Source organism: Aptenodytes forsteri, unplaced genomic scaffold (assembly GCF_000699145.1).
Source record: "Aptenodytes forsteri isolate BGI_AS27 unplaced genomic scaffold, ASM69914v1 Scaffold266, whole genome shotgun sequence".
In the NCBI taxonomy this organism is placed as follows: Eukaryota; Metazoa; Chordata; class Aves; order Sphenisciformes; family Spheniscidae; genus Aptenodytes; species Aptenodytes forsteri.
The window spans coordinates 510,085-534,472 of NW_008794109.1; the positions used below are offsets into that span (position 1 = coordinate 510,085).

Genomic DNA, 24,388 nt, shown 5'->3' on the forward strand with positions numbered 1-24,388 from the left:
GCGACGGGGGCGTCTGCGTCGGGGTTTTGGTGTAGAGAAGGCTGGAGCCGATGCGGGGCTGTGGGACGGGTGGGGTTTTTTGGCCGTGGCGCGGGGGGTCTGGGGGCTCCGCCATGCGGCTGCGTGCCGGGAGCGGAGAGTTACGTGGGATTTAAAAGCAAAAGTGGCCTGCAAGAGGAGGGGAGGGTTGGGTGTCCGCCTTCTGCGTGACCTAGCTATGAAGGCGTGGGGGAGGTAAGTATGTATGAAATGGGGGAACTGGGTTCAGGTTATAGAAACGTGCAAGGTAATCAGCAGGCCGGGAGCGGAGAGTTACGTGGGATTTAAAAGCAAAAGTGGCCTGCAAGAGGAGGGGAGGGTTGGGTGTCCGCCTTCTGCGTGACCTAGCTATGAAGTCGTGGGGGAGGTAAGTATGTATGAAATGGGGGAACTGGGTTCAGGTTATAGAAACGTGCAAGGTAATCAGCAGAGAGAAACTGAGGCTAGAGACTGAACAGGCAGCAAGAAACAGATGTGTCTTTTGTGACTGGCGACTAAGCTTGACTACAAGCATAATGTTTAGGGTGAGCCTGTGGGGGACCTGGAGGCTGGAAGACTCTATCTGTGAGGGACAAGTGGGAGGCCGTGGTGGCTTCGTCTGCAGAAGACATGCAAGCTCCAGTTGTGGGAGACTACATAGGGCTGGGCACGTAGATGGAGTAGGTGGTGGTTGTGGTGGTGTTGGGTATTCAGCCTGTAAAAGCCTGGCTAGAGAGAGATGTGCTTGCATGGTTCAGAGAACCAGAAGGAGTTGGCATTAATGTTTGGGCTCATGTGACTGAGTTAGAGGCTCAGCTACTTGAAGGCATTAGGGTGGAACTGGTGGTCTGGCCTGGCGGAAATTTAGGAGCTGACAATTTAGCTGTAGGTATGAGGGACTTGAGGCATTGCTGTTGCTCACACTGAGAGTGGGATTCCAGCATCAGCTAGAAGTGATTGAAAAGAAGAGTATGTGTGTGTGCTCTTGTATTTATGTTTGATTGCACACCCACTGGAAAATAGTGCACAAACAAAATGGGCCAACCATCCAATGGACTGTTTAGGGAGCATGTTGTTATGATTTCCCATTTGTGAAAAAAAGAAAAAAAAAGAAAAAAAAAATTGCCTACGACTTTCTCTGTGACATGATAGGGTGAAGGTTGGTAGTCACATATCAGATTTGTTGCCACACTGTCACTACTCTGTTCAGTTGTGGAAGCGTTGATGCCATTACAATGACAGTGTATTTTTATCAATTAACTACTGGGGTGACAGGTTGTTTCCCATTACTAAATAATGGGAAACATTATGAGCCAACATGAGCCCAGCAGTGGCCTCATGCAGCGTGATATTCCGAGGAATGAGTCTCTTCCTGACAGCCATTTCCATTTTACATGTTTTTGCAAGTAGGTAGTGTTGCCTCTGATTTTGGAAAAGTTTAAATATCTGGAAATGCATATGGCACAAGAGCAAATAATAGTGGATGCTTTGAAAAAGTGGGGTGGGGGTGGGAAATTGGGGGATTTGGTAATGTTGGTTTAATAGCTTTGGAAAACTGAACTTCTCTCTATAATTGCTGAATAGATACAGCATTGCAAGGCAGATGCACTGTTTCTTGCCGTAGGGGAGCCATACAGCATCGTAAGATGTTCAGTTTCTCCGATGCCTGTGATGACTGTCTCTGCTGTCGCCTTGAACATTAGCTGTGGTGGTACAAGGTTTATAATGTGTATAGTCACCTTATTGGGGGTCTTGAGAGGCATGTGGCAGTGGATTAATGTCAAATGGTTGATGCTGGTACTGTCCTCAGTCTTTCACTCTGAGACAAGGACGTTGGACCTGTTTATGAATCAGCTCCTGAGTCACTGCAATTTTCAGTCCAGCTGATTAGGGTAACCTGATCTGACTTTGGTTTATTCTAGTACACTAGGCTGCAAACCTTCATGGGAGAGTGGTCCTGGTAGCTGGGGGGAGTAACAGCAACAGCTTTGACTAATTTTTTCATCTTGCTACTAGGTATCTATCCACAACAGTGCCAATACTGGAGGCAAACTTTGAAAGCTGAATGTTGTTTAAGCAAATCTGTTTTATTTCCTATAGCTGTGGGTTGACACACAGATTAACCATATATCAGTTGAGAAAGCAATTGCCTGTGCTGAAGTTTGTTGTTTCCTGTAGTAGTATGAGTTGAAGACACTCTCCTCAGTGTCCTGCAGATTGCTGTTGCAGTTGTGCTGACACAGCTGTTTGGGCTGGGCTGTGATCCAGACTTCGACTTTTGATCTACTTTGGTGCTTTTTGGAAAGAGGGGACACCGTGCTTTGCTTTCAGAGTTTATTCACCTTCCTCACCTGGTTCATGGCATGACCCCACAATGTGTTGTAACAGCTAGAGGTAGCAGGCTGCAGCTTACAGGTGAGAACAAAAGTGCTTTCAGCGTTTGTAGAGGGAGATGGCTTTGACAGTAGTACTGAGTGAACATACTCCCAAACTAGTGTGAGACTGATGAGTGATAATTGTTTACAAGTGATAAAGTGGATTGACAAGATCGCAAGTGAGCCTGTGATCAAGCCTTTCCAGTGTGCCAGCTACCAGTTGTGTGATGGATAGTGGGTCTTGATTGGATTTGTAGTTGCTGTCCACAGGGGGAAGCTTCTAGGTTGTTGCTAATTTTCTCCACCATGTGGTAATTTATTAAATTAAGTTTTAGAGATGGTACTATTGAACTCAAATTTTAGTTAAGGCAAGAGTTTGTATAGGTTAATTGAAATATTTTCACAATTTGACTTTATTGTATGAAGGCAACTGCAAAACTTTAAATGCATTTATCTGTAAACAGTACAGAAATTAGGTAATTGAGTTAACTGGCCAACCTTAGAAGGTTGAGGAAAGTAAAGGGGTATAAACAAAAGATAGTAGAGCATTGGCCAACCTTAGAAGGTTGAGGAATAAACAAAAGGGGTATAAACAAAAGATAGTAGAGCAGAATTTTGCGCCCTGTGCTTTTGTTTTTCACTTTAGTATAATGTTAGTTACTTATGTGGGAATAAAAATCTTTACGTTCAGCTAAATGAAACTGTCGCTTTAAGGAAGACACTATAGTTTACACCCTTCCGTGAATTGTGTTGAGTCCTATTTTTAGTGACTTCTAGGAGGCGAGGACTCAAGTTCAGTGACTGCTAACATAGCACAAATAATATTGTGCCCGATCCTTTGTGATTTTTAAGTGCTTTCTGCAGTCAAGTAATTGAATAGTTAAAGCCCTGTGTATTTTGACAGTTCTTGAAATAGCTTTTTTTTTTTAAACTACTTCAGAACAAATCTTTATCTTCTTAAAGAAAATCAGTCCTCAGGCTTTCATCTGTTACTCATCATGTGATGATCAGATGAGAATGACCAACTTCCTTTTGCATTCATCCTCATTTATGTGTCTTAGAATATATTGTACAAAATGTATTTCATCATAGTATGAATATACACTATTTTGGTTGTCTTCCCTATATATTAAGAGGTTTCTTATGTAATGATAACCTGCTCTAATTTAAATAAATATTATTACTTCATTATCTTAGTAATTGCACTTGCAACTGGGACTGGTCCCTGGGATCTTTTGTGAAGGTGACCTCTAAGATAATCTTTACAGGCTGAAAGTTAATGCACAGTGAAGGAGTAATGCTTTTTGTTTTAGCAATCTATGCGCGGTTTGTTTTTTCTAGTCAAGTTTTTCTTGCTTTTGGTGCTCCCAAAGTGTTGCCAGTTTGGTTTTTTATCAACAGTCTTTTAAAATTAAGAGCCAAAATACTTATTTTTATAGTTCTGTTTAAAGGGCCAAGCTTGTTTTCTTTTTGTTTGTTACCTTTAACAAAGCCACATGCAGTTTCTGATGAAGAACAGCCAATGGTATCTGTTTCAGGTATGACCTTCTAATAGCTGTAAACAAAGGTTTTTCCTGTGAATGCTAAATTTTGCAATGTCTTTTCAGATATGTTGTTTGTGTACTTAAGTGTGTAAGGTACAGAGTCATCACAAGTTATAATGGGACATACAGGATTATAGCAGAGGGTTTATGCTCTGCTGCTTAGATAAGCATACGGTATAAGATGAACAGTTTTGGGGGAGTTGTTTTATTGCAGGTACAGCATAGTTTTATCCAATCTGTAAGGAAAGCTGAATTTTTAACGTGGTCTCCAAAGAGTGTTGAAGCATTAGAGATGTTCAGGTCTTTTGTAAATTTTGAAGAGAACAATTAAAATGAAGATTCATTGTGTAAAGAAAAATCAAATTTTTTTTTGATCAGTTCTCTTGACCTTGATTTACTGAGTGCATGCTTGTGTATGTCCCTGGGGAGGAGATAGGTGTTCTTAGTCCCCCTTCAGAATTTTCTAGTTGTTTTAAAACACAACTTTTACAGTGGCACCAGGTCCTGAAAACATATCTGGAGATGATTAACTCTGGTAAAATTGTGTATATGTCCACAGTATGGCCAGCAGTTATAAATTTTGAGGAATCCTACTCTCTAGGTTTGGAGTAGCATGGTTACCCTTCAAAACTACTGGCCAAACAGCTCTATTAAAAATCTCTCTGCGTGTTTTGTAGCTAGTATAGTTCAAGCCAGGTGATGTCAGATCGCTATACTCTGTGCCTTGGAAAGAAAGCAGCGATCCTAAATGATGGAAATGGATTCAGTCTGGGAAATATTCTTCCACTGCTATGGAAGAGAATTTCAGAAACAGTGTTTTCCCTTGTGTACGAGCGTGGAGATGTTAAAGCTTATGATTTAGTTCTTTCACTTGAATTGCTGGCATACTTCTGAAATTCATTACTCAAATAAATGTAATCTATCTGCTAGTATAAAATCAATATTTTTTTGTTCAAAACTTTTTGCACTTCTGAACAGTCAAAACTCAAACCTTGAGACAGTACCAAGACGCTATTGGCTTTCATCTGGCTCTGGGATGTTTTAGTGTTAGTGTTGGGACTTTATAATTGCAGCACCAGGATTTTCAGTGCTTTAATGTTGTTACTGTTGGTAGGGGTGAAATAATTCTAATTATGGCAGGAAGCTTTTCACAGATGATCTGTGGAGTGTGCACGGCAGTGTTACCTTACTGATATGCCTGGTCCTGAAAGGAACAGTCAGTTAGCCCGAGCAATCAGTAGGCTGGCTGTATAACAGAAAAAAGTTATATTTTATTATACAAGTGGTACTTTTAACAGCATTACTGCTGCTTGGTTCCTCATTGTCTTTGAGTGTTAAAGCAGAAGCTCAATTTTGTGCTTTTGCATCTTAAACAAACACAGGTTTTTGTGTTGGACCTCAGTCAGAAGACAGCATGTACATTTCAGAATTTACTTTGATGTTCATGTGGCTGCGTGCACTTCAGTGCCATGCATCTCTTTTTCTGCTGATATGTTCATCTCAATAAAATTTTGTATGGAATGAGAGACTGCAAACATATACCCAAAATGCTCATTCTTTTCAAAAAGAGCTTCTGAGGCAAGGGTGCCTTTGTGGAAGTCCTGTTGTAGGAGGCAAGAGAAGGGTCCCTTTTGACTTTATAATCTGTGTTCTGTTTGTCTTTCATCTACAGGAGTGTCTACAAAAGGAAATCTAAGAACAAGGAATTTGCCAAAATCTAAAAAGAGTGAAACTGAGCTAAAGGTGCCTGTAGCTGTTGCTTCTGTTTCTGTGGATCCTGTTAGAAGCACAGGAGACCTGACAGGGCAGCAGGTAAGTAAAGGCAAATGTTTCTTGCTCTTAAGCGTGCACATAGTAGAAAAATGGCAGGAAACCTTTAGATTGAAACCTTTTAACAGTTTTAGAGTACTATTATTTTTGCAATCTCTTACACTTTTTGCCCACTTACATGGTGGCTTTCTGGCAAAAACCGCTTTTCCACTGAGATCGCTTGCCCACCTAAAGAGAACAAAGTCTGAATGTGCTAATATATGTAAATGGTATGTAAATTGGGCTATGTAAAACAGATTATATGCATTTCTATGTGCGTGTACAGAGAGAAAGTGAGTGTAGCTTTGAGTAGCCCCTAATCTGTATGTTACTAGCCAAACACGCAAGAAGTTGTGTTTCAGTCTATTCCATTTCATTGCTCTAGCCATATCACTTAGAAACAAGACTTGTAAAATTCTTTTCAGAGACCTTTTTGCTGTGGCTGCTCATGTTAGTAGGGTAAAATCACTCTGTGTTTGATAGTAAAAGTTACAAATGTATCTGAGCAGTAGGAGTAGCTTTGTCAGTTGACATTATCTTTGGCTCTGCTTTGAATTGTCTGGTCTACTCCTGTGACAATAGGTGACGCTTTTCCTACAGTTTATTGCATTAGAAATTTCAAAGCAGTGGGCTTTCCTTTGGAAGGTTATTCTGTATTTTGGTAGGTCTTGTGATATTCAGAAATCTGTTGAGAGATGCCATTTTTCTAACATGATTTGTATAGTACGGTGACTATGTAAGTTATTTGAGTACTGTTAAGTCTCTTACCTAGTAGTCATCTTGGGCAAGTCTGTAAGTCACTAGGGTTTGGTATCGTCCCACTTACAGGCAGAACCTAAAATTTTTGACTGCTGCTGAATCACTGTTGTGTTATCACGCAGTTAAATCTTGTTCTTCGTCTGGGCCAAGATGTCCTTCTCTGTCTTCTGTGTGCTGAGTAAATGCCGTGTGCCTCACATGTACGTTCAAAACTCTGATGTGAAGACAGATCACTCAATTCTCATTGCTTTGGCAGTGTCATTGCCCTTCGAATCCTTCAGCATGACACTCTAATAACTAGTATTCATTTTTAGGGCCCATCCTGGACTTGTCTCTTTCCATTTCTCTGTTTATCAGTACTTGCTTTTAGGAGGCTGGTATGTAACTACCACTTTGCAAAAGCTGCTGTTAAGTCACATGCAGAGACACTTCATAAATAGCTGCCATTATGCAGAATCTTTATGTAGAAGCATCTCTTCATAAGTATCTACAAGCCTGCTGCCTCATAGATGCCTTCATATGTCACTTTAAAATCTGTTTTGTTGTATTGTGTGTTGTTTGCATTACTTTGCATTGTTTTGAGAATTTTTACTTCTTTTTCCCCATGAGAGCTGTTCGGGTAGAAATGGGCTTTGTTCTTTTTATACAATGCCTAACACACCAAATCTTGATTTGAGATTTTTGCTTTTATAATATTGACAATAAAATGGGTTCAAAGCTTTTTCTCTTTTCTGTCTTTTTTAACCTGTTTTTTTCTTACCTTGCCAAATCCTCATGGAAACTTCGTGCTCTAACTTGGAAGATAAGCTCTGAATTACTTAAAACAAACAGAACAAATACATTTTACTTGTTATGGAAGAGGAAGGTTTCACAAAGTTTTTTTGCAAGGAGTTTTCATCACCAACAGAACTAATTTTCTTCAAGGTGGTGTGTACGTCTCTAGGGAGAGCTGATCGCTTTACTTTAACATACTTTACACTGTTGTACTGGTAGTTCGCTCACCATTACAATTTACCAGAATCCTCTTGTGAAGAGAATGGATTGAGTTTTGCTCTAATATGAATCTTGGCAGAACTGATTTACCTTTTCTTCATTCAGATAGACTTCACTACCACAAAGGAGGATGAGAGTTTTGGAGAAGACTTCAAAAAGATCTTGCTAGCTCTGGCGCTTTTCTGGTACTTCTAATAAATCAGTGGTTTGCTATACTGGCCTTGACCAAAATTTCCCATCTTCCTGCTTCCAATTTGACAGAAGCTGTTGTCTTCTCTCATGCAGATTGTCGTCTTCCAAGGTGTGATTTATAAAGGGAGAGAACCTTCCATTTACATAGTACGTTTCATGCAGAAAATACTGAGTTACAAAACTGTGTTCTACCCTGAGCTGTGTAGAAAGGACAGAAATCTGGAAAAAGGAGACTATACAGTCTTGGCCCATATCTCATTTATAATCTTGTTTTGATGGTGGAGCTGTTGCTGTGCATAATTCCACAGCTTCATTTTGACATGTGTTATGGTACAAGCCTGCCTTTGAGAATTTTTTGTGTGCCATTGTCCTGGTTTCAGCAGGGATAGAGTTAATTTTCTTCCTAGTAGCTGGTACGGTGCTGTATTTTGGATTTAGGAGGAGAATAATGTTGATAACACACCTATGTTTTAGTTGTTGCTGAGCAGTGCTTACACTAGTCAAGGACTTTTCAGCTTCCCATGCTCTACCGACTGAGAAGGCTGGAGGTGCACAAGGAGCTGGGAGGGGGCACAGGGGGGCACAGCTGACCCAAACTGGCCAAAGGGACGTTCCGTACCATGTGGTGTCATGCTCAGTATATAAACTGGGGAAAGCTGGCCGGGGGGGGGGTGGTGAGCAATTGTACTGTGCATCACTTGCTTTGTATATTCTGTTATTATTATTTCAATTATTAATCTGTTCTTATCTCAACCCATGAGTTTTCTCACTCTTTTACTCTTCCGATTCTCTCCCCCATCCCACCGGGGCGGGGGAAGAGTGAGCGAATGGCTGTGTGGTGTTCAGTTGCTGGCTGAGGTTAAACCATGACAGCCATCTGTCCATACCTGTGGGTGATACAAAAAAGCACAGACTAACTTTTCAGATTTTCTTCTTCATCCCACAGATGTTTGTCTGACAGTATGTACATAGGTTTGGGTAATAGCTTGAGGTACCTTCAGTTAAAATCTCTTTCACTAATGTGATCAAACTTCTGCCTCTTTTTTGAGTGAAAAATGTCCTGTAACTTTTTATTTTTCTTAAAGAAGTTACATCATTTAGCTGCTAAAAAAAAAATCATTTTCAGATGCTTTTATCATGGGAAATGGAAATCCTTCAACCATATGTTTAGTTGAAGTTAAATTCAGTTAAGTTAAAGACATTCTCTCTTCATTTGTGTGACTGCAAATAGCATATGTTTGGGAAGGAAACTGTGAAATCAAATGTCCCCTTGAAAAGCCCTGAAGTCTAATTTGCCTTGTGAAACTCCATTTATTTTATATTTTTTTGAGGAAAACACATTGAAATTAAAATAAGTGTATTGAAGGGTCAGGTTGGTATAACATGAGTCTGTATAAAATCATCACTTCTTTCAAAAGTGACATAGTCCTTTAATTGTTTCAAACAACTGTTCAAGAAGCAATTAGCTAAGAATGGAAGGGGGCACTTCCTCTCTGATGTGTGTAGGTCAGCTGCCATTACTGCTAATGAGGGGAGAGAAGCCCAGTGTTTGCTTTATATGCGCAGAGGTTGTTCTGTGCTGTATTGTGTTAACTTGGCCAAACTGCAAGGCATTTGGTAGTGTTCTTGTATCTCATGTTAAGCACTGTATGCGCTCAGGGAGGTTTGTAATGTTTGTAGGTTTGTAAAAGTCTAAACTGAAAATAACTAAGTCAGATTAAGTGGAAATATTTAACTTGCCGAGATCTTGGACAGAACAGCATAGCTCTTATTGCGGCTTTCATCTTGGGATTCTTATTTTGTGCTTATTGCTAGCACTGGACAACTGAGTCACTGATAACAGAAATTTTTGATAAATAAAAACAATTTAGAACTTAGAACTGTTTCCTGCTTGGAAACACCCAAAATCGGTAATGACAATAACCACAATAATACAAGGGACTGTTGCAAACACGAACAGCAATATGCCCTCTGGTGGACATGGATAACAAATACTGCAGTTCTCAGTGTGATAAAGGAATGCATTAAAAGAACTGAAGTACTGGAATATGTTGAAGGTTTGTTTTGAGAAGGAGTAGTAAGTACAAAGGTAGGAAAGAAGTGGTTAAAAACAAATGATAGTGAGGTGAGAAAGGGTGTGTACTTTTCTGTGTATTTTTTAATAGGATTTTTAAAGGATTTTTTTAAATCCTTTGAAATCAGGACCTGCCTTCTGCTAACGATATATCGCATGCCTTTTTTGCTGTTTTGTATGCTGTGGTCATAAACGCTAAGGCGGAATGTTTTTTTCTTACTCTTTATTTTAGGATCCTAATATAAAGAAGTTTGAACTTGGATTTTCGTATTGCTGCACTAGATTTCCAAGTCATAAGAACCTACTGCTCTTTACCTAGTATGAATCAATGAATAGTGTGTCTTTAAAACTTTACCCAACATGTTTAGTATTGAAGCTAGCAGCTTGCATTTGAATTACAAGTCTCTTAAAAGAATTCTCCACAATTTGGTAATTTGTTTCACTGAACTGGACTTATGTTTTAAAAAATATGTATTTTATTTCCAGTTGGAGTTTGTCTACTTTCAACTTCTAATTATGAGGTCTTGAAATGCTTTTAATATCTTATGAAATATTTGTACTACTTTAAAGATTACTTTCTAAAATGTTACTTTAAATTTTCAGGTCATTAATGAAGGAGGAATGAAGAGTGCTTCTTTAAAAGATTTGTGTCCTGAGGACAAGAGACGCATTGCAAACTTAATTAAAGAACTTGCCAGGTAAGAATAAGTGTCACCTGAAAATGCATTATGTTTAAGGAGAGTCATTCCTCTAATTAACATCAAGCAATGTAGAACTGCGTTATGGAACTGAGTATTTGTATAAGGCAATTTTTCTTGCTGGAAGAGGTATGAACAGTGAAGCAGCCTGATCGGTTTTTCCTTGCTTCCTGACCCAAATTCCCCTAAACATATTGAAAACAAGAGCCAAAGTTTTGTGACCTGCAGTAGTTCATTCATATAAACCTAGTCACAGGGCTAGGGTTTTGTTTGCTGCTTGTATCCTGTGCTTTAAATAAACACATGTTGTCTTTTGGAAATGACAGACTTTGTTGATATGAAACTTCTAGTGCTTACTTGTCAGGGGTAAGCTTTTATATGGAATGCCACATTAAAGGTGGATTGGTGATGTCATGGCTGAAACATGTTAATCAGTATTTGCCCGTGTTTGCACATGTAGAGCAATAAAGAGTCCAGTGTAATTTTAACTTACCTAGCCAAACTTTCTTTTGCTTTGATTAATTTCTTCCAGTTCTCCCTATTCTTTGAAAGGAGAGGCAGAAATAGTGCAAGTTTCACAGCTTTAGCAAAAGTTTTTTTCGAAGTTTCATTCCAGTGCTAGTCGCATTCATGAAGATAAATGATGTGAAAACCAGGTTGAATTTGAGTGAGGAGATTTTTCTCCCCCTCTGTGTCCCTAACGCTTCAGAATCTCTGGGAATCTGCTTCTTACATAGTGGCTGTAAACTTGAGAAGGAGCACGTGGGACTTTGGCAGGCTTTCTCACGACACCAGAGGGGAAAGTCTTGTGAGATGATCTCAGGTCCTTTGGGCTAAAAGTTAGTGTCCACACTAAGAATTTATAAAGGCAAAGGTTTTCTAGAACAAAATGCAAGTTCTCAGGTATTAATGAAATGCTTTTTGCCATAGATTTCATATTTCTGTGCAATAATTGGCAAGCATTACTGTCCTTTTTATATAGGAAGATTTGGGCAGAGAAATTAAGTTACTTGCTCAAGGTCATGCAATGAGTCTCTGGTGCAGATAGGAATATTTTCTCTGTGATTATCCTCATCCAGTGAACCATTTTGTCTGCTAATAATTTGTACCAATATAGGATTTCTTGCTATACAGTATTTCAGTAATTTCTGAAGTTCTTCATGCTTACAACTCTATTTTATCCTACCTCATGTGTTAGAAAATGTCTAGTTAAGGCTGTCATAAAGAGTAGATTGCTGGGAAGCTTGGTTACAAATTGTCAGATGTTGGAGCTATTCGGACACTGTTGCCACTGTTGATATATAGAGGTATATTCTAATATTAAAAAATCCCTTTTATTACATTGTTCCTCATAATACACTGCTCCCTAGTGAATAGTAGTACACTAACTCATTTGAGCATGGGATTCTTCTTAAATCTCAGATGCTGTGATTTTTCCCTGAGGACAGTTTGATATTTCTGCCTGACATTTCTTTGAAGAAAAATAGAAGGTGCAGCAACATTAATTTTGAAAAGTAAAATCAGTGGAACACTATTATTTTATACTTAGTTCTCTTTTATTTTTAAACCTAATCATATTTTTATTGAATGTAATTAAAAGTCCTTTGCAGAGTAATAGGGAAGTTGAACTTTAATTCCGCTCACCTCGTCACTTTTTTAAAACTCTCCATAATTTTCATCCCTAGTTGTGCAATGATGGAGGGTTTTTACATGCAGTAGAACATTCTTTGCTATTTCAGAGAAGAAAAAGAACCAGCAGAATACTGAAAGTTTTCCAGGAAGACTGTCCTGCAGTAAATAATTGGAATAATAAAGATCTCACTTGACCAGAGCTATACTTCACTGTTCTTTATTTTGCTACTATTTATTAGTGAAAATGGTGGTAGTTCGGACTAATTCTTGCATGTTTATTGCGGGATGGTGGACAGAAATAGATTGCTCAATAACTGTCTTCATGAAGACAGTTTTAAAGTGGTAAAATTCTGTCTGCATGGAAACCAGTAGCAAAATATGATTAACTCCTGGGGCTTGAATTTCAACCAAGTCTTGCTTGAGCAGTTCAGGATATTGGTCTTTCCCCTGAATTTTGCGACTGCAGATGGAGAGCTAACGTACTTTTCTTTCTCTTCCTATTCTTAATTCTCTTCCTGCAACTCTCATTCCCAGTGTGCTTTGGAACATTGGGAAGGTGTGTGCCTGTGCATTAGCTAATATGCTGCAGGGAGAGACTTTGTCTTGGTGTGAGTAAATTCTAATGCTGGCTATATTATTTTCCTTTCCTTTGAGGAAATCAGTTACTGGCCTGTAATGCTCTGCTGCTGGGGATTCCAGTGGCTGACATCACGTTAGCTGTTAGGGACAGCTTTATGAAATTGAATTTTGAGACAGGGTTGAAAGAAAGGACTGAGCTGTATCCTTTCTAATTCTCGTTTCTAGGCTAAATAATCTTAGTTTTTGCTCTGTGCTGCCACCTGTAAATCTAACCATTATTTTGCCTTTCTTTGAACATACCCAGTCTATCTTCCCTCTTCAGATGAAAATAGAGAGGCAAACTGGATCCAAAGTTTAAGACTTGAATGTTGTAAATTTGAATTTTTTTTTTATTGTGTCAGCAGATTCTTTTCAAATTGTTTTTGTAGGGGAATTTCTGAGTAGAATGAGTCATGCCCATGAATGCCAAAGTGCTTTGTGAGTAAATACGAAATTCTTGAGTGTGATCAGCCATTATTTTCAAAAAGCACCAGCATGCACCTTCCCGTTTTCAGCAAGGTGCTGCTGGTGTGGTGGTGAAAGTGGCAGGCACAGAAAGAACAAATTTTAGCTCTCCCTATGAGCAGAGTCCTTTTAAGAGGCAAAAAAGACTTTGAGCTTTCATTACTGCAGGCTACTCCTGAAGCAGTCATCAACTTACGTAATGAAATGAGCAGTGACACGGTGAAGATGCTGAAAGATCCCTACCCTCGTACTCTGCGCCAATGTCAGGGCACATTAGGCTCTTCCAAGAGGGACCAGCGCAAGGTCCCCTGGGACCTAGCCAGTTGACTGTTGAGCCTTAAGGATTTGCTGGACACCACACTGAGAATGGTTACAAAGTGTTCTGGAGTGAAATACTTTAAGTGATATGCAGGTTTTGAAAGCTCTCTCTGTCTCAGCATTTGGCTAAATAAAAGAGGGTCATAGCTTGCTTTGCAGAGAGAGTGTGTGTGTGTGTGCGCACTTGCAAGCATTCACCTCACTTCTAACTGATATATAGCCATAATACTGTGACTTCCTGGCTCCTACTGTGACATGTACATCATAAATACTTCTTCCCTGCCTGCACAGTTCACATATGCCTGTACAGCTCATATATGCAATTTGCTTTTGAGTGAACAGAGGCATTGACTAAGTGATGTAGAATGGGTCATGAAAGTTTAATTTTTGCTTATAGTGGTGAGAATTGCTATCTAACTACTTTGTATTCTTTCTTTCTTCAGATAAGATAACAGGGAGCCAGCTTTCTCCATGATTGTCTTTGCAAACAAATCTTCCAAACCAATTTAGGTAGAAAGGTATCATAATGCCCTTATCCACCCAAGGAAGGGAGCGATTGCCTTTTTCAAATGAGATACAGGATCATTTTTGCTATCAGATTAGTGTGTTTCTGGCAAAGACCACTGGCATGCCCAGAATGACTTGTACCCGGCAGCTAGTAAAATGGCCTTCAGACAGTCCTGTGTTCCTTATTGAGAAAATGCTTCCTCCTTTCCAAGACCTTGGATTCCTAAATCCTTTGTAGGGTGCTGGCAGTCTGGGATGCTAGTCTTTTCTACTGGCATTGCTTTATGTGGACTTTTTATCCTGATATGAAGATGAAATTGACCAACTAAAATTGAAATTTTTCCAACAAAAGGTGAAAATGGGAATCAAAACAGAAGGTTAATTTGGTTACAGAACTGGAAACCATTACAAAGGAGGACAGTAAAACTATTGTAGCGTATATCTGCTGTTTAAGTGTTTTTCTTCCAGCACTTAGGATCTTTGAAGGACAACTTGCCTGTGGAAGCCCATATTACCAATCTGCAGTGTTTAGCCTCTTGGGTTGCCTTCTTAACAATTAACCAAACAATTAACCAAATTGTTACCTGGCTTTAACTTCCTCCTGGGTTACCCTGCCTCATATTTAACCAAATTGTTACCTGGCTTTAACTTCAATGTCAAGATCTTTTTTTGTGTGTGCTACTTTAGGAGACAATATTGTGCTGCAGTTCTCTTAATTGGTCAGGCAGTGAGACTGCAAATGAGATATCCCTAAGCTTGTCTGGAAATTACTTCTTGTTGATAGGTAAAGCATGCCTAGGATTATTGTATCACCAATCACACTTACCTTTTGTGCTTAAAAAGTCATTTGTAGCTATAAATTCATGCTGTGAGATCTAGTTTTGTATTATTTTGCAAGTTGCATATCATAAAATTTATCTGTTGTGCAGCAATTTCAATTATGTTTTGGGTTTGTTGGGTTTTTTGTTAATTTTTTTCATTTATGCAAACTGCCCATGATACTTGAGTAAAACGTATCAGATTCGTGAACAGTGTCTTTAGACAGAAAATGCTGCCATTCTCTTTCCCTGCAGTGCTGGTATTAAAAGTCACTTTGTTGCTCAGTTCTGCCAGAGGCATGTTGTCATCAACTCTGGCATGAAAACTTCTTGTTTCATCTTTTTGGAGCCCATCTTTCACTTGGAATACCTGATTTCATTCCATGGATCCTGCGCGTGCTGGGTTCTGCGTGATGCCCTTATCTTGGTCCTTGCTCCATTTTTCCTCCCCTGTGGTCTCGCCTGTTCCAGATGCCATTCTTTGCTTGGAATGTAAAACCTCTGGTTTTCAAGAATGGTCACCAAAATATTTTTGTTTGCTAGCTAGTTGGCAGGCTAATATCAGGTGAGTGTTCCCTAAAAGATAAACGTTCCCAACGAGTATAGAACTGATCAGTGAAGTTTCCAGTGTCTCTGTCTCTGCTTTTTGTTTATTTTATCTTCTGTCTTAACTTGCTCTGCCACGGTTCTTAATGCATTCAGATTTCTCTTGGTAAAAGCTCATTTTTTTCCTAACATTTTTAAAAAAACAGAAAATGCTATTTTTAGTTTGCTTTTTCAGCTCCTCTTTTCTTTGTAAAGATTGTAAGTCCCTTCATTTGGGAAGAGTTCTTTTGAGTTTCGTCCCTACTGTAGTGTTGATATGAGTATTATCATGGCTCTTTCTTGTGCATGCCAGTTTTTCATTAGACAAATAAAACTTGAAGTGCTGTTGACCTGTGCAGTGCTTCAAAAATTCCACCTGGAGAGCATCGTTCTTACTCAGTAGAATGAGTCAGTGTCATCAGCAAACTTGTTGATTAATTCCTTCTTCACTTCAGACAGTCAGAACCACTAGTATCAGCAGTAGACACACCATAATAATTGGAACTGTTGAATTAGGAGTTAATTTGAACCCCAAGGCTGATGTCCTAGGAGGGTTTTTTGTCAACTGCATTATGAATTTTTCTTTTCCTACAGAGGGTCCTGTAAAATAAAATTAAAGTCTTTATTTCGATGCATCTAGAATTACATAAGCTTTGAAGTGTTATAGAATCATTGAGGTTGGAAAAGACCTCTAAGATCACCGAGTCCAACCGTCAACCCAACACCACCATGCCCACTAAACCATGTCCCTAAGCGCCTCATCTACAATTTGAATTTAAAACAAATCTTGAACACAGATGGTGTGTATCCTGTGACACAAGGTAGGTGAATGTAAGTTGCATGCAAGGAAAGATTGCGGACACTGAACAGCAGGAATAATTCTACTGATTTGTCATCTTCGCTCTCAGCTGTCAGTCCTCTGTTTGTTCCTGGAAAGAACGGTAACAGAGCTGGACACCAGTATGTTGCCCAACAGAGCAGTTGTGCCCTTTGTAGTTGCTGTGCCTTCATTCTTTCACTGCTCTTTTCTGACCATGAGCAGATGAAAAGTGGGTGAAAATCCTTTTGAGGAGCATTATAAGCCTTGTAATATTTCTGTTTGGCATCAGTGAAATCTTTCCTAGTTCTACTAAAAAAGATCTGTTCTTTACTGCTGGAAGGCAAAGAAATATGTGTATAAAAAGAAATCTCACTGAGCTATGTATAGGATGTGACATAAACCCAGCATAATCTGATGACATTCTTGTATTCCTTTTCTCTAACTTACCTTTGCCACCTCCTGTGAGTAACTGTCTTCTATATCTCGCCTGCCCTTTATGGGCTGTCTCCTGCTTTGTGATACATACACACATACTGCCACGTTTCTTCTAAGATCACTTACTGTTCTCCGTCATTTACTGCATAAGATATGTGGCACAATATATTCATGTGTCTGGGAGTATGACAGCTTGCTGTGATCTGTGTTAAATACAAACACAGCACGCGAATGTGATGCAGACTGATACAAGCAGCAAATCACAGAATCTAGAGATGGGTAAAAGCTGCTAGGTTTAGTCTAATTTCTCTAGTGCTCTGGTCTTTCTTACCTTATCTTATTTTCTTATACTGTTGTTTGATTTTAATATTCTTAGGTGCTAGCATGGCCCAGTGTTTCAGTTGTCCTGAACCTTTTTCTAATGCAGCATCACTCCTGCAGTTAGTAAGAAAGCTTCCTTCCTTATATAGTGCCCTGGAGATGATACTTGTCCTCTCTTGCCCTTCTGATCTTTTTTCCCCCCTGTTCTTGTTTTCTTCCTGTCTTTCATCTACATGGTCATTACTGTCTTCATTGTCTTTTTCTAACTGATGGTTTTTATTCTGTTCTCTACTTTTTTTTTTCTTTTACCCTAAGAAACAGGAAGCATTCTTGCATCTTTCACTGGTTATGTGAAGGAAGGTCATATATGTTGTAGTCACTTATTTGGTTGCTCTAGATTCAGAGAAAACAAACTGGTTGTGGTTAAATGCAAGAGCCTGGGTCTGCAGCCTGTGGTGTATGTACCATAGTTGTAACTGCCTTGGGGAGCAAGGATGTCTGGCAGATAGTTTTCAAAAGTTTGTTGGCTGCTTAACTAAGGAGTAGTTAAGGAGTAAGGTGTTGGGATGGATCCAGAGTTAATACCGCTGTTTCCTTTTTCATTCTTTAGTTTCTAATGTGTGCACGCCCCTTTTGACAGCCTTTGGAGGGATAGGTGCCTGGGAATGAGTTGATGAACGCTGCCAGGGACAGGATTGTAAATGACACCATGGGCATCTGAATAGTGGAATGTTTTTGTGCTGAATCCATGACTTTTTTGTGTAATTTAGAAACTTTCCAGCTTTCAAACTGCTCTAATTTACAGAATTTGATTATATGCTATATGTTATTTTTCTCCCTCCAGGTTTGTAGAGAAAAGGTGTGAGTTTCAGTATTATTAATTATTTCCAGCTTCATGCAGTCTGCTTGAGCTCTTTTGGGAAGGGCTGTGGGTTGATCTTAGAGTTGGGGAATACTGCCTGTCTATAGTTCACCCCATGGGGGTGACCCAATTGTGGTATTTGTGGCTTTTCCACTGGAATATTGAAACAAAGCTGTGCCCGCTTAAGGGAAACATCACGATGTCAAATGGATGGCTCGGTCCCTGAATGGAGTTCTCTGTTAAGAATGTCAGTGAGTCTGATGGGACGGGTAGAAGGCTTAGTCCAATGCCTATATATATTTTTTTTTTTTTGTATATATATTTTCCCCCCCCTTTACTCTTCCTATAGGATGGTTCCACTTAAAAGAAGTTAAAATTGAAGTTTTCTGAAAGTTGTGCTGCTTTGGTCTCCTGTCACCTGTGTTGTGGCAGCTTTTTCATCTTCATAAAAGACTGAACTTTAAGAGCCTTCAGCAACAGAAATTACCTAAGTGCAGAGCAATAATATTTATTAGTGTAAGCTCATTACTTAATATTTTTGTAGAGCTTTTATAGAACCATGATTCCCAAGCCATGTTTTTTTAGCATAGTTACAGGATCATCTGTGCATAATAGTGGTCTTGCCTATGTGATACCAGAATAATTGTCTTTACAGCCTGCTCTTGAGGTGCAGAATAAACGATCATTGCAAGTCTTTCTCACATTGTCATCTTTTAATCTTGATCCAATTATTTACGCTGAGCAGCGAGATACAGGGTGCCATGGCCCAGACAGAAACGAAAATTTACTCCCATGGCTAGATATTTTAAAATCCCCAGAAGAGGACAAACTGTTTTGTTTGGAGAAAACTAATAAGAAAAATGATTCCTTTCCCAGGCTTGTATTTCACCAGTAAACGTGAAAGAAGAAATAGTTTATAGGTTAAGAAACAGAAAAGTTTTTCAATTTCCTTCGTGTCTCAGCAGCGAAGCTCTCCCATTTGAGTAGTCTGTCTACATGCACTAGGCTTGTACGGGTCCCCGTGTATCTTCATTATGGCTGCAGGGAATCAGACTGCACAAATCTAATTGTGGGTTCAGGTCCTTACTTTGTTGTTCCATGCTGCCCGTTAATGTGTATGTACTCTAGTGAGGCCAGTGTTTTTGAGAAAGTAATGTATTGCATAAAGTCATACGCATCTTCCAGTGTAATATAATAAACATTATGAGGAACTAACCTGTTTAAGGGTGGAGAGGGTAATATCTATTTACCTGGAAAGCGGAGGAGTTGGAAGTCAGGCACTGTGGTTATGGGTGTGTATTTTATTTCTCTCAAATTCTTTTCAGGGTAAGTGAAGAAAAGGAGGTGACAGAAGAACGGCTGAAAGCTGAACAGGAGTCATTTGAGAAGAAGATCAGACAGCTAGAGGAACAGAATGAACTTATCATCAAGGAAAGGGAAGATATCCTTTAAAAATATGTGCAAGGGCTCACTGTCTGAAATAAAAAGTGAACTACAGAGAAATAATTGTTCTAATTTATGGCAGAGAATAAATCTGCATGTGCTGCCATTCAAAAGCAATCAGAGAGATGACTTGTCAGCATGTGACGCTGGTTCATTTGAGCTTAAAACTGCCATCCAGCTGTTCCTACGATGTTGTTTTGCTATGAAATAGATATTTGTCAACTAAAAATGACAATAAGGAATTTATGCATTAAAATATGGCTATAGATTAATTTTTTTTACTTAATCCTGTTAGGTTGTTGTAATTGAAGTCTAGAACTTGCATGGTATTCCAGTGCTCTTCGTGTCCAGAGAAAGACAACTTACACGGAAGGCATTTAAACTGTATATATGTACTAGGAGGTTTAGCCAGTTCAGACTTTTTTTTGGTGTGTGTTTGTTTTTTTTATACAAAGTTAGCTCATTCTCTTTTCTTGCAGGCTGTGACTTCCATTTTTGTTAAGCTGCGTATGCTTAGTCCCAATCCTGGAATATCACATGCAAAGTCAATGTTGCAGGGATTACAATTTTCTTTCAGTGTGGTGTGACAGACCTTTACAAAATGCTCTTGTTAATTTCTCTTCCAAATCTTTGCTATTGATGCTTTCTTGTTTAGTTTCTCAGAAGGCTAACAGTTGACTACAGTGGGATATGGAATAGAGTGCTGCAACTACAGCAAAAGCAAATAGTATGTGATTCATCAGGAGCTGTATTTCAAGTAGGGAGGATACTAATGCTATTTTAAAAAGCATTGATGAAACCTAGTGTGCAAAACTGTTTTCAGTCCTGAGTCATCCCTTGTTCAAGTAAAAAATGAAGTGACAAAAGTTGCGGAGAAGGGCTACTTAAGATGATTTTCTGAGAAGAGACTAAAGCGTGTGTGTGTATGCTTATGAATAGTAACTGGACATATGGAAGTAGGTCGAGATGGTGGTAAGGTGAATATGGGGGAGAGAATGATGAGACAAAAAGGGACTCGTCAAGCTATAGGCCAGTGTTGGAACAGAAATAAATGGAGGTAAAACAGTCCACAAAGTCAACATGAAGTTCGAGGAGGGTTCCTGAAAATTCGAGCAATCATATTTCACAGTTTAGCACTGGATGGCTCAACAAAGAAAAGCTTTTTTATGATGGAGCTTGGTTGGCTTATGAAAGGGATTCAGTGATATGTTGTCTCTGTCAGCAGGGGGTTGCCCTTGATGACCCAGAAGATCCCTTGTAGCACAGCAGCACTTATATCAATAGAAAGAATTTGGTCTGTTTGTGCTAACTAATATACACATCAACAAGTTTAGCCAGCCATGGAACAGTTCCTGGAAAATATTAAATCTGATGTATTTAAGAGCCATTAGATGTGACTACAACTCTTTTACATTGATTTCACTGAAGTCCGTATTTTGTTGTATGTTAGGTCTTGTGTATTCAGTCAGCTCATGAATGTGGGTGGGATGTATGTTCCTGATTAATATTTTTTTTTAATTTATGCACATAAAGCTTTCAGTAATTCATCTGAGGTTTATTTGGCTACTGGGAAGTAGGCATGCTTGCTTGGGATTTTTTGCTTGTTTGTTGTTGGGGTTTTTTTGTGTGGTGTTTTTTTTTTTTTGTTCTCCCCCCACGCCTCCCTTTACTAGAAATAGATTGCACAAGCATGAATACTTTTTCAGAAGTCTGGTAGACATGGCAGAAGGTTAATGCATGCAATTTTACACTTCATAAAACTCTGTAAAACCTAGAAATATAAAACAAGGTTATAATTTAAAACAATATAATTTTAACTACTGCAATACTTGCCTGTCATACATGAATGATTCAAGATCCTCAATGTACCTCTGATCAGTTAATTTTTTATCTTAAAAGCTGTTGCAGAGACAAGAAATGGTAGAAATGACTTGCCGAAGTTGAATACAGATTCTAGCTATTTTCAAGTACAGCAACTTGAAATTCTTGAAGTTCTTCTGAAATGTACAGAGTTCACTTGCAAATAAGATATCAGGGATATAATCCCATAAGAAAAAAAATTCAAGTCTGGTAAAATCAATTTTACTTAACTTTCTTCCCCCGTCCCTCCCCCAAAGCTAATTTTTTCTCTATAAAATTACTTTATCTAGCCCAGTATTTAAAATTACCCTACAGTAATAAATCGGTGCTTCTGATATAACTGCAGCTATCCAGTGAAGTGTAATTTCAACGTAGTAAAGGTTTAATTTGAATAGCACTGGGAGTGTGTTGGTTTTTTTTAAAGCAGCATGTGTTTTGTTGTTTGGTGGTTTTTTTTCTTATGAAGACTCTTGCAGCAAAGATATGCTTTGTGTGCTTGAAATCCCTACTTTAAAGGCAGATTTTCCTCATTTTGTTGTGGTTGACTTTTTCTTTTTTTTTTTTTTTTTTTTTGAGAAGCTATGTGGACCCATCCATTTGAATTCATTGCTGTTGAACTATGACAAAAGCTTTGGGGGTAAGAGGAGTAGGTGGTATGCAGTGGTCTCACTCCAAAACTTTGAGTAACTTACCAGTATTGAAAAAAAACATTTCTGTCTGCAGGCTAAGCTTACGTTTGCTTTGGAATTGGTCAGTGCTGTCTGGGTAGGGAACAACAAAATTTAATGCAAACTTAAAAGTCAATTCTATCCTTCCATTGCAGTTGAAACTTTGAGTAGTTCTTACTAGGGCTTGCATTAATGGAGGACAACCCTGATGAGCACGCTGTGAATCATAAATAGACCAGCCTGTTGTCAGGGTTGCCAAATACTTATTATCACAAAATTAAGGAAAATTAGGGTTTTCAAGTAGTTGTCTGGTCTACCCCTTTTCCCTAAAGCAGTATCGTTAGACCTGTCATATTACCTTATAATTTGGTCAAAAGTAGGTATTTTGGCTTAGTTTTTCACAGGGCATTCCCACTTGAAACAGACTTCTTTCAAAAGAACCTTGATCTAAAGCGTTTCAACCAGTTCCAAAACTGAAAGAGGATCAAACCTTTATTTTTTTCCTGTAATAAACTCTTGCAGCCTTCTTCCTAAAAGGTTCTAGTGCTGCTGTTCTTTGGAGATGTGATGCTTAGTGGTGTAAGGTATGCATGCTGTGATGACATCTTTTGCTGTTCTTACTAAAATCCACACAATTGGGCCAAACTGGAAAATCCAGTAACAGGAGCTCCCATTCTTTTGATGGCTTCCACAATGAAAGCATCTTATAGCTATGAGGATGGGAAAACAGTGGAAAAAATGAATCTTCTGAAAGGGAAGATTAAGCAGGAGGTAGACGGGAAAACGTAAGTGGAGGCTGTACTGGGGAAGTGAGAACTGGAATGTGGCTGGAAGGAAAGACTTGGAAAAGCAGGTTGGGCTGGGCATGGCTGATGTGAAAGAAGTAAAGCCTGTGACTGACGAGTTCAAAAGTGTTTGGGATAAGCAGTCAGGGTTAAGGGAGAGCCAGGATGGAGGCAGGTGGCCTAGGATCAGTCAGATGATTGTGAGACAGCTGATGAAAGCAGGGATGTGTCTGTTCAGTGTATTCTAGCACCCTCCAAACTTTGAAACAGAATTTGGGACTAAGCTTATGTGAGAAGGCTTACTGTGTGTAACCTACCTCCGTGTCTTCCTCAGCATCTGCTCTTAGTGTTTGTCTTCTCTTTGCTTCTGTATTCCCAGGTCATGATGAATACATACCGGGTGACTGAACAGTGCTTCTAGCGGCAATCTAAATTCTGGCATTGCCTTTGGAGTGTTTGACTTGCAACTTCAATGTTCTTATTTTTGTTTTGTTTGCATTTTCAGAATAAGGGATGAGCAGTGTGTACCATGTTATGCTCTTCGGCTACTTGCACTGCCCCTTCTTCCACTTCTGCTAGGAGCTGTTAAGAGAAAAGCTTCTGGCTTTTCCTTTTTTTTTCTGGCATACTTTCAAGCACCTATTATTAATTTAGGTCCCAAATATGATTTAATTTAAGAAACAGGAAAATATCTTTTGTAAGATGCCCCAGTACTGTCATGATAGATATCTTAGGAAAAAAATGATAATAATGAGATTATTAAGAAACAAATACTACTGATATTTCAAAGGCCAAAGAAATTATGTTATGGTCTTTAGCTTTTCTTGTTATCACCATTAAGGATTTTTTTCATCTAAATTTGATGGTGTTGCATAAATGAAGAAGCAAAACCAGCCTTAACATTTCTGTAAAGATTTATTAATTGGGGAAGGGAAACTTCTTTTAAAAAAAAAAATAATTTAAAAAAATGGTTATTGAATTCTAAGCTATGCTGAAATTATCATTTTGGAGACAAAGAATAGGGAGGTACAGGAAAGAAGAGATTCTGTTTATTACAAACTTATTTTTTTCTTTTTGTGGATTTAAACTCATCAGCTCTACTAAGCCGCTGTTTTAGTTTATATTTAGAATCTATCTGGATTACTTAAGCTTTTTGTTGGAATTATTTTCTGATGGAACGTGGTCTGTTGATTTGAAGACCCAGCCAATTTCATACAACAAATCCCGTATGATTTACTTGGCTGGTCTTAAAAATGATCACAGACTCTGTTTACATATGTCCTTAATATTGTAACTTAGGACTACTTAATTAGTTGATTTTATGGATATTATTTTAACTAAAACAGTTCATCTGCTGATATTGTTAGTGAGACATAGTATATTAATTTGCTGGAATAATAATGGGCTGCTTATAAGCATTATCTAGAGTCTTTAATAAAATGCTTTTAGTTTTGCCATAGTACTGTTCATTACGTTACTCTTGCATATACTCATAAATTAGTGCTATTTACATATTTTCTCCTTTTCCTATCTTTCTGTGTTAATGTAGAATTAGTATTATTTTTCAGAAGAAAAATAGTTGCTGACTTGCTTAATGCCAAAGAACAAAACGATAGAAAAGCAGGTATCAGTACAGAATTTACTTGTTTATTCTGTAATACTTACTTTTCTCTGTAATGTTGAATTTGCTTTTCTGAAAATGGGGAGAGAAATAGGCACTTCTTTTTCCTTTCCTTTTTTAATCTGACCCACCAAGTTGTCATCACAGGTGGAGAAACAAAACAGAAGG

The 24,388-nt window shown here is 38.6% G+C and overlaps 1 protein-coding gene across 1 annotated transcript in view; it reads left to right on the top strand.

The window, feature by feature from the left end:
• The first annotated feature begins 3,860 nt into the window (after positions 1 to 3,860).
• Positions 3,861 to 24,388, top strand: part of KIAA1328 (KIAA1328 ortholog) — a 182,139-nt gene continuing 161,611 nt past the window's right edge. The window contains exons 1-4 of the mRNA XM_009275212.2: positions 3,861 to 3,931; positions 5,610 to 5,749; positions 10,368 to 10,462; positions 19,169 to 19,284. Coding sequence (XP_009273487.2) covers positions 3,916 to 3,931; positions 5,610 to 5,749; positions 10,368 to 10,462; positions 19,169 to 19,284 — 367 coding nt within the window. The 5' untranslated portion in view covers positions 3,861 to 3,915. The remainder of the gene's footprint in view (positions 3,932 to 5,609; positions 5,750 to 10,367; positions 10,463 to 19,168; positions 19,285 to 24,388) is intronic.